The sequence below is a fragment of the Accipiter gentilis genome, chromosome 19, assembly GCF_929443795.1.
Source record: "Accipiter gentilis chromosome 19, bAccGen1.1, whole genome shotgun sequence".
Classification (NCBI taxonomy): Eukaryota; Metazoa; Chordata; class Aves; order Accipitriformes; family Accipitridae; genus Astur; species Astur gentilis.
Window position 1 is genome coordinate 23,937,436 of NC_064898.1, and position 17,555 is coordinate 23,954,990.

Sequence of the window (17,555 nt, forward strand, 5' to 3'; positions counted from 1 at the left end):
TTCAGAACAACGTCCTCATAGTTTATAAGGCCTAGACTTGTCAGTCAGTAACAAGATTCCATTTTATCTGCTGTGTGGTTTCTAGGTCCTCCATTTCCACTTGCTACTGGTTACAGTCTGTTTGCAAGATGAAGAATGATTGCATTTTTTACACATTGTACATTGTTAGAGGTCAAGTTTAGATTTTGATAGTTAGAGTCTTTTTTTCACTGGTCCTGGTATATGTAGCTCTACCAAGAATGTCTAAAATAGCTATGGATAGTGGCTGGAGACATTCACAGGGACACCGTAGGTAGTGTTGTCATGAAAATTCACTACAGCTTTTATGTTCTGCAACTTTTTTGGTATCCACTTATTGTAGCACTGGTTATTGCAAATTCAATGTCCAGATGGCACATTTAGAGGAACACTCAAAACTATTTACATCTGCATAGCCATTTTCTTCTACTAAATAGTTTCCAGTGCTTGTAGGATTTTTCTGAACAAAAGACTGTACCACATTTACAATACAGGTGTGCACAGGAAGGTTTTCCTTAGGCTTTAATCATCCATAAAACATAGTTAGTTGCATGTCTATGCATGTAGCATTATAAAGTACCAGTGAGATACAAGACTGTAATGACTGGGATTCAAAGAGCTCAACTTCAGGAAAACTCTGAACGATCATACTCTCTAGAACCAGGACATACACAGTGCTGATTTTAACTGCATGGTGAGGACTACACTTTTCTCGGGTGAGAGTCCCTCACCAGAGATGGAGCAGCAGCTCCCTATTGTGCTGTTACTTAAAATAAAGAAAAAGCATCAAGGTAGCTTTCCTATCGTTGTTTTGTTACTTAATGGAGATTATACACCAGTTCTCTGTTTTCTTTTATGATTCAGTGTCATTTTGTGGCTTAGCATTTTGAAAACCAGCAGCACAAGATGTTGCTACAGAAAAACAATTATTTCACAGCATGGTACAAACGCTTCTCTTGATGGTAGGAGAAGCTAGTCTTAAGTGAAATTCAGTGGATATGCTTCTTAAGGAGAGATTCAGTCACTCAAATTGTACCACAAATTCCATTTTTGAAGTGTTAGTGAGGGAAAACAGACATCTCTGCGCAGATAAATCATCGAAATAGTGACCTGTTTCATTTAATCTCTTATCACTATCCTGTGGGGTCGTTTCCTCATAGACTACCTGACTCTCGCATGTAGACAGAGCCTGTTGTAGGACATTCCTTGAAGGAGGAAATTCTCCTCTAGATTGCAGAATATCAATAAGAGACCCAGAGATGGATCTGCTTGGTACGACAGAGGTGCCACCTTTGCACATTGCTTCAGCTCAGTCCAGATTTTGCACATTCAGCTGGATTCTATGCAAATGGGAGAAAAGCTTGGTCTGCAGCTGATCCTGGCTGTCACCAGAAGCCACCGAGGAACCTTCTTAGCAGACAGCGTCTCCCATTCTGATTTTTCTCCTTGTATTTTTGCATTATCTGCCAGCTTGGGGGTTAAATAATCTGCTTGATTTTCATTCTGCAGATGCCGTCATTGGCTTGCCATATGTCTGATAGGGAACCTGTTTCTGGCAAGCTGCCTCACTTTTAACAGCAAACTCTCTGTGCCCCCTGCAAGGGTGCTGGGGAAGACCCAGTTCAGTCTTTCATAGTTCACCTGACCCTAGGTGGCTCATTAGATTAATGAGTGAAAGCACCCCAGCTTCCACGCCCAGCAGCACCCAAATTGACAGGGAGCCTATGAAGGTAATTTCAGCTGGCTGGCGGTGTGAGTGCTGTGAGTGTACGTCTGCAGCAGATTGAAACGTGGTCCTGGCACTGAAGCAAGGCTCTTAGCTGCTCTGTCTGTTGAATGCAGAGTTCATTATTTTAAAAAAAAGATTGTTTCCTCTGCAACGAGGGGGATTTCTCTGTGTGTGGGTATAAGCACGACTGCCCAAAGTCACACTACCAAGTTAGTCATCACAGCTACTGTGGAGTTGAAGTTCAAGGGAGCAATGAGTGATTCATTCCACCTGGCACTGTATACAGTGAGTAAAGAGAAATATTTCCTGTACCTAATCCAGACACCAGTCAGGCATCAGGCTGTCTGCATATGAGCAGACATACAAATGACAAATGTGTGGAGGAACAGGAGAAGCTGGGGAAAAAAAAGATGAGAATGTATTTTTCACTCTGAGGTTAGCACATTTGCCCTGAAGGCAATCCCAAAACCTAATGAATCAGAAAGTGTAATTGTTGCATAGACTAATTTCAAAACAGTACTACTCATTAAAGATTAAGGGAAAGAAAAGGAACATGGGGTTCAGACCTTTTATTCAAATTTTGTCATATTAGCTCGTCATTGGTAATCTTTTTATGGTTCCCATTTATTCAATTCTTCATTCACAGGATTCTGTCAAGGGTCTCTAATATGTGCCAAGTACAAGCTTCATTAACTGAGTTATCTTTGAGCTCTGCTTTATATGTCGTTACCAAGCCAGTGTTAGTCAATGACGTTTTAATGTTAAAAAAACAAACAAAAAAAGCAACGCAAAGGCAACTCCATTTCTATTTGTGTTTTTCTCAATCAGATTTCCAGTGTTTCATTACATTTGAATACTGACATATTTCATGTTCAACACACTTTGGAGACCCATTAGAGAAAATGAGGCTTACAGGGGTGTTCATTAAGTTCTGAGCTATTTAGACTTCCACAGTGCCAGCCTATCTTCTAGAAATGTTGAACTTTATCTCTGGGACTCCATTTCATTGGCACCTAGCATCTAAGACTAGGAGGGCTCCTCTGCTTTTGACAGATCTCTTTTGCTGTCCCTTCAAGGCAAAAATCATCCCATAAACTGTGTTGCTTGACTCTGGAGACTATTAGAAATTTGGAGGGGGGGGGGGGGGGCGGGGGGGGGAGGTGTTTTACAAGGTGTTTGTTTTATTCCTCAGTACTTTGTTAGCTTAGCTGGTCCTTCTGAATAGTATATGTTAGGTTTTTCATTCCAACAACAAGTAGAGAGGGAATGATAACTCCATTTCTTTTTGGAAACCAAAGAGGAAAACTCCAAGAAGGAAAATGCTGAAAATTATCTCTTTCTGAGTAAGCCAAGATAACTTACAAATGGTCACAGTTAGCCATCTTATAGTTGCTGAAGAAAGGTCTTGGGGAACCTAGTACAATTTGTGCAGAAGCCACAATGTCCTGCTCCTCTATAAAGTCTTCTGAATTCCTGTGGTGCTGTTGTCCCAATAAAGGCTTGCTGTTAGATGTAGAAAGCTGTATCTGACTTCTCCTGTGTCCTACCCATGTGGTGGGATCTGCAAAAATTCAGTGCTGCCTAAGCAGCTGTAAATATACAGTGTTTATGCATAATATATTGCAGGATAATCAGAACATCTTCCCACTGTATAAGATTCACTCACATACATGATGTAAGAGAGCCACTGCAGCCAGCATTAAGGTTGTCCTTCCTGTGAGGAAATAAAACCACACACTTTAGATCACTCAAACATTGTGGAACAAGTTAAAAAGAGCATGTTCAAATAAGGAGACAGTTGCAATTTTAGAAAATCAAGAAGGAATTTGCTTTGTGGGCTTCCCTTATCCTTTGCAAATCCCATAGAATCTTTCGTGACCGCAAAGGGTAAGAACCTCAATAGTTTTGTCGCATCAAGAAAATCCTGCACAGCTGCAGCAATTTTCAGTAGGAAGATGTCGTAGCTTGTGCTTTCATCTACACCTTTTTTCTAATGTTCCTTAACTTGAGAAGAAGAAAAAATAAGGGATCATAAGGCAAGGGAAATAGCTGCTAATCCAAGTCAAGGTATATTAAATTCAGTAATGCTCAGACATGACGTAAGTGTTCAGAATTTGTATATGAATGAAATTAAAAATGTTCTGGGAGGAAAAGCTACCTAAATGTCAGAAAAAAAGAAATACAAGCTATAAAATCCTGTGAAAAATCACATAGACCAGAGCAAGATAGATGTGCTGTCTTTACTTAGCAAAGAAATCACAGAGGGTATGCAAATAGAGAATGAAAACGACACATTTTTACTTGATTCGAAAGCATTATCCATAATAGCATCTGCAATGTGTCTGCAATAATAGGATGTAAATTGGAATTTACATAACAGATCTTTGGAAACAGGCACTGACTCAGTCTGAAGATGGTGTCTCCAGTAGGGAAAGTCAACTGATAGCAGGAAAACTTCACAAAACACCTACTGCATATTCCAGGATTCACCCATTTGCCCCCCTTTCCAGTTTGTGCAGAGTATTCATCTCAGGCATCAGTTGTAATAAAACTCAAATATCTGCTCTTGGAAACCTTTGGTATGTTGCTCCTGATTAGACAAGTCATTTTCCTTGGCATGAATTAAATTCTTGTGAACGGTGATAGATTGACTGACAGTCCTAAAAACTGGAAATCCTCTATTTACATTCATCTCCCTCAGCCTGGAATTAATACACTGTTCCTGTCTTCCTTTGTCTGCAAGCAGACATGTTCCCCAGACCGCTGGTTTTGGGGCATTCTGGGCCTGGCTTCCCATCTGCCTTTTGCCTCTCGGCAAAGGGTGCCTAGGCAAGCAGTCATGGCTGCTGTCTGTTGAGTGGGAAAATGAGTCGCCAATTTAACTTAGCCAGCAGTAGGATTCTTCCACTGTTGTTTTTATTACCTCCGAGGTCAGAGCTTCAGTTATGCGACAGTCCCCAACAACATCCAGTCCAAGGATGGTTGCGTGCCTTGATTCACACGGTGCTGTGGAGCTGAGCTCGGACCTGGTTTAGTTCTGATATTCCTTGTCCATACAGTCCATGGTTGTTGCTCTGTCCTGCCTTTGCTGGCTGATGTACAGAATTTTTCAGACCTAACTAGTGTTAGATCAGAGTCCAGTATGGCATTATTAATTTTTTATGAGCTTTGCTAAGTCAGACTTCTGAATATTCCATTAGATTCCTGGGAATAATCTATCTGTCCAAATGTAGATGACCAGTATGGGACTCTTTTTCGAGCTTGGAGCTTGTTCTCTATTATACTGATATATGATAGAGAGAATAGCACTTTTAAGATGTTCCTCTGACCTTTCTCAGAGTATAGGGTAAAACGGACTGGGACCCTAAAAACACTCGGTTCTCCCCATGGAATATATAGCCCTAGTCCCATGTCTAACCTAACAAAGCCAGAGGTAGGTACATGTTCAAACAGAATAACGGCACCTTCGTAATTAACACCTATTTTTTTGCTAGACCCCCTCAGCCATCCTAAGGTTTTGGTATAATCATCCATACTCAATGGTAAGGTAGTGTGAGTTAATACAGAGTGAGGAAGGAAGGGACAGGATGTCTCTCACACATCTTTATGTTTTATCTTATGTGTCTAAATATCCAAGAGGCTATAGAGATGCCTTCCCTGTTCCTTTCCTGAATCCAAGTCCCAATCCAGATTTCAAAAGTGTCATTAAATGTCATGGTAATTTTTGATGCCATTCTTTGTAATTTAGGACCCTGTACAATTCATTCATTTCTAAGCTCTCTAATTAGAGAGTACATAAGTGTTAGTTTTTCATGATACAGAAGTCTGTCTGGTAAGTATTAGATTGATACCATATGCATTGTTTTTTTCAGATAAGGCATCAGATAAGTGTTGTGCATTAATGACTTAAAAGCATGAACCTCTTAAAATCAGAGGAATAAGTTTCCTGTATCACATATCCAGTATGCTGAACTGTCAGTCTCCCTTCAGTTCCATGAAATACTTTAGTTTTTCTTCATTTCCAGAAAACACAAAAAAAATCGTTGATACTTAATTAAAAAAATAAAAAAACCAATATAGTCAGCACTAGGTTGGTCCTTCCTAAATGTTTGCCTGTTTGCCTTCCTCAATCTACCTCCCTCAGACTCTTGGCTAATAAATACTTTGAGTTTTACTCAAAGTAGCCATATCACAGATCTTTACATCTTTCTTCACCATATGTTGTTTCATTTTCCTGACACCACAGTTTTTATGCCGCATGCATTTTTTACTCAGGTTGAGTACATTTCTAACAATGCAAACTATGGGATTTTGTTAAATTGTGTAACCCTGACACATTTTTATGGCTTTCCCTATATTCAGTCTGTGATTAAATGTATTCTCGGTCTTCTTGTTGACTTAACTATTGAATGTTCTCTGGCAAAACAGGCAGAACAAACTGGGAGCTGTATATCCATCATAAAATTGCTCTGAAGTGTTATCTACACAGCTTGGTTGTATTTTTCATGGTTTATCACAAATTAGTGTCACAGATAGATTGCAGTTTGCAACCTGCAGTTGTTCATCGGAGTTAACTTGGCTGTCAGGACAGCCTTTTTGCAGTGGTTTAAGCTTTCATAACTTTTGTGCATGAAACTGAACTATTTTTCTAGCTGGCTGGGGGATCAATGCATGTGTCATTAGAGCATACGGAACAAGGCTATGTTACTCTTTTGAGTTTGATTTAGGATACGTGGCATGACAGCCTTCATACTTTTTAGAAGTGTCTGCACATAAATAAGTGCAGTATGGAGCAACTCAAATCATGAACCTTAAAAATATTTTACCTGTGTTTTAGATCATCCTCCAAATCTTCAAAATCATTCAAGACTTAGAACTCCACCACCTCCAATATCACATGCTCACACCCCAAATCAACATCATGCGGCCTCTATCAATTCCCTAAACAGAGGGAACTTCACTCCACGCAGCAACCCCAGCCCAGCTCCTACGGACCACTCTCTTTCTGGAGAACAACCAGCCAGCACACAAGAGCCAGCCCATGCTCAGGACAACTGGTTACTTAACAGTAACATCCCACTGGAGACTAGGTAGGTCATTTTCTTTAGTACTTTACAATGTTCTGACTGTGTGTGCTAAGGTTGTTATGGAAAATACACACATCCGTATAGCTAGCCGTTCAGTTTGGGAACTGGTGTTTGGCTGAAGTATTTTGAGTTGTATTTATTATTCCTTGTGTCTTTTCTATTTCGACGATGAGAAGAGGAAATTGCTCTTCTTTCATAAACTAAAAATATTGTCTTTAACAGCTGCTCTTAAGGTTATTTTCCTCATTTAAAATTGGAATCAGGATTATAAATTAAAACATTCTTGGTTTTCTTTCTTTTATTTTCCTTTAATGTCTTTTCTTCCTATGTGGTAGGATAAATCAATATCCTATTTAAGAAACTGAAATCAGTCAATATATTGAAAAGATTTAGCCTTCTATCTGTGCCTTGTCAACCAGATACTTTTGTAGTACATCATTCAGGAAAGGTTGATCTTGTTTTACCTAATGAGGAGGGGTCAGCTGCAGCATTTTATTATCCTACAACATTGCTCCAGCAAGCATGAAACACTGGATAGTAGGGCATCGGTCAATTAATGATGTTTCCATTTAGCATTGAAATTCTTTTCCACCTATGCAACACACAATGAGTATGACCAGGGTGCATCGAGTTGTTCTAGTTCATAGCTTTGTTTAGGTTCTATGCAGGTTCTGGAAAAGGGAGTTGTCATACTCCCTCAGCCCCAGTCCTCCCATCTGATGGTGAGTGCATCTACTTCTTGCTGTCCACTTGAAACTCAGTTTTTGCATTCTCCGGTGGTTTTGCTTCACCATTTCCTTTGCTACTGAGAAGCCAACGGAGGTGCTGGAGTCGTTAGCCCCCATACATGGTATCTTTTTCAGTTTGGAGAGAAGTCTTCCAGACCTAACATAGTTTACTTAGCTGCCTTTTTTCTCTCATTTGTCTTACCTTCTCAAACCAACAAGAAAGTTTTTAGACAGCAAAAAACATACTAACACAAAACTGAGCCAGGGGCCAAATTTGTCGCATCACTGCCTTTGGGAATCTCGCTGAGATTAGTGATAGCTGTGTCTGTATCCTGGGACAAAATGTACCCAGTCTTGCCAGCTTCTGCTAAGAAAATAGTTTTTAAAAATGAACACTTATGTCAATGTTTTTGAGAATGAGCTATGTCTGCTGGCCCTCTGAAACTTTCAAAACAGACCTCAATCTAACATTTTATGTCGCTTAAGGATAATTAATTTCTCTGCGACTGACTGCTTGATTAAAAAGACTCAACTAAGAAGCCGGATCCAAAAGATTAAGACAAAATTATGAGCAAGTACTGCAAGTGTGATTTGGCAACAATTTCAGTAATTATATTGTGTTACTGATTCTTGAGCATATATACCCAAGCAGTGACTTTTATGTGTTCTTTCTTTTTGGGGAAAAAAAAAATACAGTAAAAAATACTTAGGCCCCACTCCTGCAGTCCGTTTGTGAATAATCCCCTATAATTCTGGAGGAAGCCCTGTGCCTTTTTCTAAACCAGGTTGTGAATTCTTGGGAGAAGAGATAATATAGTGGTATAATAGTGCCAAGACATCCTCACATCTGAATGGGGTCTCTCAGAACCCACCACCTTAAAATTGAGAAGGAATGTCCTTGCTGCTGGATCAGTGGAGGAATGTCAGAGATAAAAGCTCTTTGCTGAAAACATCCTGCCCCCATTTGTCCAATTCTAGTGGCAATCAGAGAGGGACAACCCTACCACATCTTAATAAATGCAGAAGTTCATAGACAGAACATTTATCTGGCTAGTCCTGGACTGTTCCTGTTAAATTGTAAATGAGCACATCCTTAAAGACTGTCCTCATTTCTTCTCCATGAAACCATTGTGGATGAAAATTTTTCAAGATCTGAAGCAGACTGTTCTTTCTGCAAGTTGGGTTGGTCACATTATTTTGTTAACTGGACTAAATGTTGGAGGTCTACCTGCATGAAGAGATCCTTCTGCATCATTTGATGATTTCACTTGCATCACAAATCAGTCACATTTGTAACTGATCCTTAATGGAACCATTTTATTAATTAGGTAGAAAACAGATCATTTCAAGACTGGTGTTGTGGCTTTTCACACACTGGTTGGAATGGCATAATTTTTCCCAGTGTCCCTTCAGACAATGAACACGCTGGAAAAGAATGTGTAATTTTATGCCAAACAGCAAATAAGTACATCTACAGAGCACGACTGACAGGCTTTTATTTCTTCACTAATCAACATTAGGAAAATAAAATGTGTTATAATGGTGTCATAATGCAAAGAGGCTATGCTGCATAGACGACTAGTAAATCTGTGACAAATCTCCACTCTAAAAGCCTGCACTTCCAACATACAGAGGTCTTCCACTTCCTTTGGTAGGAATTCTGTAGATGTAAAAGCCCAAGCTTCAGAGATGTTTAGCAAATTTGGATGCCCAATTCCACCTCTTCCCTGAAGTTGACCTTCCCTACTGCAAAGACTTTTAGAACCAAAAAAAGACCTCCACCTAAGAGAATAAAATGTCCATTATGTAAAAAAAAATAAATCCTGGCCAAGAGACATTAATCCAAGAATTAAGGCCTTTGAAGTATAGCAATAGGAGATTATAGTAATCTCATGTCAAAAATGGAATTGTATTTCTGTTGAATATCCGTTTTTTAAAAATCCCATATTAGTCAACAGAGAGAGAAAACATGAAGAAAAAGCTATGTCTTTTAAACGGGGATTGTCACAGGCTGTGAAAGGTGCCGACAGTTACAGATTTTAAGCACCCCAGAGTTTGAAGAGGCTTGATTTTGACTGCCATGGACTCCAGGCAGTATTCAGAACTGGGAATTTAGGATGGTTTGTCGCTGCCTGGAAATTTCCATACTGTAATGCAAAGGCAAGCAGAGATGTGTAGCACAAGTATGCAACAGACACGATAAGCATATCCTATATCTGAGAACTTTATATGTTGCAAGAGGAAGAGCCCCTCCTCTTCTCTCCCTCCTTTTCATTAGTTTCCCTTTACTCCCTTTTCTCTGTTTCTCCTTTTTCCTCTTTCTTTTCCTGTCTGCTCCCTTTTTTGTTGCTTTAAAAGCAATATATTATCAAGGTTGTGATGAGAAGATCTTTGCTCAGCAGTCACTCCTGACAGGTAAGTCAGTTCCCCCCGTATTTATTCCTCAGTCTTCCTTCTTCTGTGGCCTCCTTTCTGTTCCTTTATGTTTGACCTTGCGGGAGCAAATAAATGCCAACTAGATGGATGTTTAGTTGACAAACCAGCAGCTTTCAGGAGACTTCCATTCCCAGGGAATTTCATGTGCTAATCATGTAAGGTCAGATTCTGCCACCACACCTCGTAATGAGAAGGGAGAGTGTTTTGTAACTAGACAGCTATTCACAGGTAATCTCCAAGGGAGCAGACTCCGTCCAGCCTTCAGGGAGGAGGACAGTCATGCATTAGTCACCTCGGTGACCCAGCGACCTCTCTGTTGCAAATACATACATTATAAGATTATATAACCCTCCCCTCTTCTGTTTTATTGACAATGCACAACTGAAATTCATGGAACCAATTTGACATGGATTTTAACTACTGATGAACTTTTATTGATTGGTGTGTTGCTAGGTGCCTTCCCTCTTACCCATTAAACGCTCAGTGCATGCACATACGTTGCTTCTTTTTGCATTGAATTCAACACCAACCTTTCCTGCATTCCCAGGGAATGTGAGGAAGCCGCAAACACTTGGGGATGGATTGATGCCTCAAGTGCTATGGCACACAGCTCATGCATGTCGATCCACTTTACTCCAAAGCTGTGAATAGGAGTCGCTTTACTTTCATTGAGATCAAGGAGTAGATCTGTTTTGTCAAAGCAGCCCTGAGGCCTCCCAAAGCAGTGGGTTGAGCTAAACAAGTGCTGGCATTAGTAGCAGGAAGACGAGGAAGTAGAAATGAAAATTAAAGTTGAGGACATTTTAGAAGAGACAGTATCAAGGTTTGTATAATGTGACAGGGCTAGTTTCTCTTGGTATAGCATGTTACCTGAATCCAGTTTCTTTGACCAAGGAGTTCTTGTTTGAGTTCACATAGTGTCACTTATATCCTGTAAGCACTTAATCCTGCATAAGTGATAAAGTGTCACAACGCTGTTATGTTCCTTTGCCACTTTTGGCCAGGGAATTTATTCACATTCAGGCTTAGATTCACTTTTGATGCTGAAAACAGACATGGGCAAAATCAGGACTGTTTTTTGTTTTAAAAAAGATGGGAAGAATGTTCTTTTGCCAGGTCTTGAGAAACAAGCCTGCAGGTGAGAAAGACATAGTCTGTTCCCAGCTGTGCCTCTGACTTAATTCTTTATGTTCCTGCTATTCTTCTCAAAAAGTACAAAACAGTTTAGCTTATATAGGTCAAAATGTAACTCATCAAAGTACATGCCGGTGAGGCCAGATATTGCAGAATGCCACTGTTGTGTGCAAAGTCAAAACCAGGCTTGCCCACGTGCAGGCCCTAAGTATCTTGCCTATTGCCTGTATTATCCAGATTACAGCCAATACTCTAGTATTGGAATTTGGGTTACAGCATAACCTTTTTCCAGCTTCCATCTCCTTATCACTGAGAGACTTTAAAAAAAATATATATATATTGAGCAAAACTTGCATTTTGAAACTTCTAAATAGCAAGTTATTGCTCCACAGAGGAAAACAAATTAATCAAATTGGTAACTAAAAAGTTCTCAAATGCAAAACTGAAACTTAAGCAAAGAAGTGGCAGATCTTCACTGGAAATCCATGAGGACGTTAGATGGGAGTGCACCACCAAGTTGTTGGCCACAGTGGGATATAGATACTGTGGTGTGACTTTTCAGAGTAACAATAACACAGATGCAGGAGTATAGCAAGGTTACAGCTGTGCTGGACTGAAATCTAGTCTTTTGAATCCAGCAGTTCAGAAGGTTTCATGGGTCACTGGCAATAAATAATGTGAAATGAACAAAGACATCAACTTTTTTTTTTTATACATGCACATGGGCGTGTGTGCTTATATGTGTGTATATGCATATATATAGTGTATATAGAGAGAAGTGAACATTCTTGAAAGCTATATATGTATATGTGTAGCATCTTATACATATAAATATATGGTCCATCATTCTAATTCCATGCACAACTGCACTATAACCATTGTGGTTTATAAGATCACACTTCATATATGCATGACTCACTGGCTTCATTCATGTTTCCATATGTATGTAGAAACATAGCAAAGCAGACATTCCTAGAGACATTGCAGGACAACCTCATTGAGATGGACATTCTCACCTCCTCCCGACATGACGGTGCTTACAATGATGGGTATGTGACACTTACCTGGTCTTCCTGTTTACTGTACAGTCATTATGATCCTTGCATGAAAGCATTTGGTCATATCAATGATGTTTAAGGGCAACACCATTGCTGGCCTCTTCCAAGATGGCTTTAAAAAAATGAGGTTCTGGGGCTTGGAGCACTGTGTCCTGTACATATTAATGGCAGACTCATTAATATGCTAATGAGCCACAGCATGCCATTTGCTTTTTTTCCCTTGTTGTTTTGAAAGTCATTTCATTAGTAAGAAGTACCTACAGCAATTTCGAGTCCCATGTAAACTAAGATCAATTTAATTTTCATAAAAATCTTAAACCATTATTGTGTTGGCAGCCTGGTACCTACTTGTTAAACTGGTATTTTCCACATGCCTTATTTTACAAGTGTCTGCTAGTCGTGTATGTAAGCCACGCCTTTGATTTTGACTTAACCACCCATTCTGGCATCTTCACCTAACTTTTGATCACTTATCTTTTAAGTTATAAGCAGCTTTTAACTTGACACTCGGTGCCAAAACTGTTGACCTCAGGTTGGCAGTTTCTAATTTGGTAGCCATCATTAACTGAAGATCTAACTGGTGTACTTGAACACTGTGGGTACCTCTTTGCTCAGAACAGATACCTCTGTGTCTAAATAAGTACTTTCCAAAACACGGGATAGTATCTGACTCTTTGTAAAAATGAATGTTTTGATGTAGAGCATTAGTAGAAATAATGAATCTTTCTCTAATGCTCAGCAGTCACGCTTAGAGTACCATAAAACCATGGCTGTAATACTACAAACACCTATTTTGGAGAATTATGTGTTACTATATACTGCACGAATCAGTGGCTTTTCTGCATGGTGATGTTTCTGCCTGTAACATTTCCCCCTGTGACTGCACAAGTGACTTCAAGGGGAAAATAGAGTCACGTCTTCATCTGGTATAATCCACTGGCTTGACTGACTCCCTAGGATCCATGCTGATTGCATTTATGCCGGCTGCAAATCTGGCCCCATAAACCATGGCAGAACGTGCAAACTGCACTGAGGCTGTTTCTCAGTCCTCACAAGCTGTGTTTTTGTTTTACATCAGCATGCTGATAGACGAGTCAGATCTGTTTCCTAAGTTTCATTCCCAGAATTTGAATGCCTTGTACTTCATGGTGTCCCACCAAAATTAGGTTTTTCATTTAGGATTCCCATGGAGAGAACTCCCACTGGGACATTTCATTTCAGGAACTCATGGACTGCAGTGGGTTCTTTTTGTGCTGACTTTCATGGGTCTCACAGAAGGTCCTCACAGGCTGGCTCTCAGGCTGCGTTTGTAGTAATGGGCAAAATACAGGTGCCTCCCAATGTGTCACTGGGCAGGAAACACTGTTGCCTTTGACAGTAATTCACACTTTTTAAAGGTAGGCATCGAACTGAGGTGCTCTGGACTGCTTTCTGGAAGCAGGTGCCTCTCCCCGCTGGCGATACACAGGACACGAATTCTGGGCTTTGATGCTTTTAGCCGTACCATTGTCCGATGCTTAAATTTGCCAGGCGGGGACAGTGTGAATATTCCCCTCTGTGACAATTTGGGTGCTATGGAATGGCTTAAGCTCTCTTCCCCATCTCCATTCACCGATGCCATACAAAAAAAGCTCTCATGCAGTGATCAATGAATTGGTAAACGCCCTCCCCTCTTTAATCTGACCTACGCTCCTCTGCAGTCTCCATAGGGCATTTCTGTGGGAGCGTGAGCAGGCCTCCAGTGCTGCCCGTGCCACCAGTCTGTCGTAGCTGTGCTTGGGGTATTCATCTCACTCCAACGCCAGCTCTTCCACAGAGGGGACTCCTGCCCTTGAAGAGTTCTCTGTGGCATTGTTGGCATTGTGATTTTTCGTTTTCTTTTGTTTTGTTTTCCTTTACTCTGTGTGACTTGCCTTTGGTTTTTATTCTTCTCTTTTGTGCATGCCATCCATGTCCGTAGCCAGCATTGCGTGGAGCTGCTCTCCTTTTCCCGGCAGCAGTCGCCATCCTCCCACCCCACGTCTCCCTCGGCTTTGATTTGTGTGAGGAGTCACTTGCTGTTGGTCTTTCTTCCCTCAGGCACTTCCTGTTCAAACCTGGAGGCACTTCTCCCCTTTTTTGTACAACGTCGCCGGGATATCCCTTGACGTCCAGCACTGTGTACTCACCTCCCCCTAGGCCCCTTCCCAGAAGTACCTTCTCTAGGCCTGCCTTTAACCTGAAGAAACCCTATAAGTACTGTAACTGGAAATGCGCTGCCCTGAGTGCCATTGTCATCTCAGTCACGCTGGTGATCCTGCTGGCGTATTTCATAGGTAAGCTTATTTCTGGTTTTTTTCCTGCTTTTCTTTCATTTCTGTACCAACCCACCCATAATGCTAACGTTTGGGAAGCAGAGGGTCAAGATCGTGGTACAAAGTGACAGGGAAATAAGGCCTCTGTTGACTTAACTGTGGTTGCAGTGCTATGGTAGGGAGCCTAACACATGTCTTAGAGCCAGAAGAGCTTAGTCAAACATGAGTCATACATTGTGCTCCCTCAGTAGCACGGACTGTTTACATTCTGCAAGGAAAGTGTACCTGGAGCGAGACAAACCCACCAGGCTTTCTCCAAGCAGCCCATTAAAACAGGCAGGAGGTCCATGTTCCAGTCACAGTGACATCCAGGTCTGTGGGAGTTCTCTGCTGTTGACTTTGATGGAACAGGGTCAGAACCAAGATCCTGATACGCAAAAATGCGGTTTTATTATGTCTTTTGGTGGCACATCCTAGCCATTTAACCAACTATATTGAAGTTCACAGGGTGACTGGGAGGATGGAGAAGGACTGAGTTTAGATTGTGGTCCAACAGGGACTTTTTTGAGTAGGGAGAGTTGGGGAAATTTGCTACTTGGGTGGAGAAGCGGTGGATTTTTCTTGAGCTGTGCGTGATCTGAATTTCTTTGTTTTATAGGGGTTGTCAGCGTTCACTGCAAAAAAGCATTCTCAGTGTTTGTTGCAAAAGTAATTGAACTGTTAGAAGTGAAAATTGTGTTTTTCAGTCCATAAAGCTGGGGTGTTACCATTGCTTTTTCTTCAGTTAGATTTGATATTTGTGTTATAAATGTCTTAAAAAGGTCCGTTCCTAGACTTCTATTTTAAACTCTCAGTAGTGCAAACTCCCATTGTCAGAGACTTACAGATGTGATCATGGGTAAAAAAGCCCATTTCTCGTGGCACAAATGAGTCTTTTTGATTTCACTGTGACTTCCTGTACACTAATGATCTATAAAAGGTTGTGGTTAGAATTACAAATCTTAGCCTGGATCGAAAGATTTTTGCTTTCATTTCACATGAGTATAATTAGCACTACCACAAAGGATTGCTTTTACTGTGTTCCTTTTATGTACACTTCTTTAATGACTGATACTTTTCCACTTCTGCCTTGCATCATACTCTGGTCACTTTTATGTCTCCTGTAAGAGGAGCAGAAATGATTAATTAACCAACATTAAATCAGCAGCAGTTTGATGAAATATGCAGTCAATTTTCATCATTTGCTATATATATTTGGACTCGCCTTTCTCATTTGTCTGGTATTCTCCTTATGCCCTGAACATGGTTCCTTTGGCCATTATCTCAGTGTGTCAGAGGAGTATCGTTATAACTCAGAAGAGCAGTGCCTGTTAATTCTGATGGAAGAGGTGTGTGCCGTTAGATAGATTGAGAAGAGTTTCGTTTGCCACTCAGTATTCTCCCAACTCAAAAACCTTTTTCAGAGTACTGAAAAGATCAGGCTCCTGTTTAAAATCACAGTTAATGTGGTTAAAAGGTAGGTCCATTCAGTGCTCTCCCATCCTTTTTTCTCCATTCAGATGAATTCTGTGGCATTTGCCAGGCTCCACGAATGGCTGGCAAGGTGCCAGAAATGCTGATCAGGTTGAACTGCTGTAATTATGGGTCATAATTACTAATTTCTAAAGGAACTATCAATTATTAAAAATCAAATTCGATGGTTCAGTTCAGCATAAACATATTTAGCAAAGATTGTCTCTACCAGACCCAGTGTTCTAATCAACAAGCATAAAGGCAGATATTTAATTAGATTTTGATGAAAAATTGTGTTTAATTTCAAGTATAATCAATTATTAATTACTGTAATGAGTGACTCTGGCGGGGTTTACTAATTAACTCATTTAAAAATTATGAATAACCTTTTCATTTGTAATTATTTTCTACATCCTGTCAAGTTGCAGACGAGAATTGTATCGCCTAACCCAAAAGAAAAAAAATGAATCAGGGAGTCAAAATGTTTGTACTTTCACTAAGTTAAGCTGCGGCATTTTGCATTCTGATAAAAACTACGCAGTTCTTAACAGGAACTTGTTCGTCCTTTTAAATAACCTGGTCTGTTTGCAAAACAAATTAGTTTTTCCTCCAGTTTTTCTCCCCCCACCCCCACCCCCCCATATTTGCCTAGTTGCGTTTGCTTACAGATACCTTTCCTCATTTAAGCTGTATCTTGCTCTTTTCGATGCCATGGGAGCTATTTGAGTGGTAAGGTATAACTTAATCATGAGTAAGAAGGTCTGATCTATATAATGGCTCATGAGTGTTGGGAACTTGGCTACTTTCCATCTGCTCTTGTTAGTTAAAACAACCATAGAAATTATCTTTTTAATGACCATTTTCATCCTCCAAAGCAAACTGAGGTCATTGGAAAGACTCCCATTTATGTGAATGGACTTTGGATCAGGTCCCATGGCAGTGGCTTGGCATTTACTCTATTTTTTTGTACACTGCTTGGTTGATGGAAATACTTCAGAGTAGTGTCTAGGGCTTCAAGATACTCTTCACAGCATCACGCACATCACAGTCCTCTGTTTAAGTATTGAAAACTACCCATCACAGGCCTTAGCTACCTGTACAAGCGTGTGGAGCTAGGCACATCAGGAGATACACGAGGGACTCTGGTATTGGAAATACTTTTTGTGTGACAGATGCTCAGACACTACTGTGATGGGCGACCATCTGAGGCAGGCAGAGCTGCGTGGAAACAACAAGGCACTGGATCATTTCTGAAGTTCTTTGCTGAAGCCAGTTCATTTTTGAAATTCATCTGAAGCACTTGCTAAATCATTTGTTTAAGGCTAAAAGGCAGAGTTTCCATTATTTTATGAAAGTCTTTATGGTATTTAATAGTCTGAGGTTCATTTATCTTGCTGGGCTTTTTCAAAGAAGAGGAGAGGAGGCATAAATAGAAGTCTGCGGAAGTCGAACGGCTGGTATCATGTGTCAACACTGCGATCAAGCTGAAGGTTTTACAGGGCTGAGTCACTGGTCTGGAGCGATAATGACAAACAAAATATAACAGGGTGTATTAAATA

The 17,555-nt window shown here is 40.4% G+C and overlaps 1 protein-coding gene across 10 annotated transcripts in view; it reads left to right on the top strand.

The window, feature by feature from the left end:
• TENM4 (teneurin transmembrane protein 4) overlaps positions 1-17,555 on the top strand; it is a 352,099-nt gene that overhangs the window by 128,873 nt on the left and 205,671 nt on the right. For 6 of the 10 annotated variants that reach the window (XM_049823080.1, XM_049823082.1, XM_049823083.1 and 3 more), the window contains 3 exons: positions 6,585-6,837; positions 12,083-12,181; positions 14,270-14,505. In XM_049823080.1, the coding sequence (XP_049679037.1) occupies positions 6,585-6,837; positions 12,083-12,181; positions 14,270-14,505 (588 nt within the window). The remainder of the gene's footprint in view (positions 1-6,584; positions 6,838-12,082; positions 12,182-14,269; positions 14,506-17,555) is intronic. The other 4 variants (XM_049823085.1, XM_049823086.1, XM_049823089.1 and 1 more) reach the window with 1 other exon arrangement.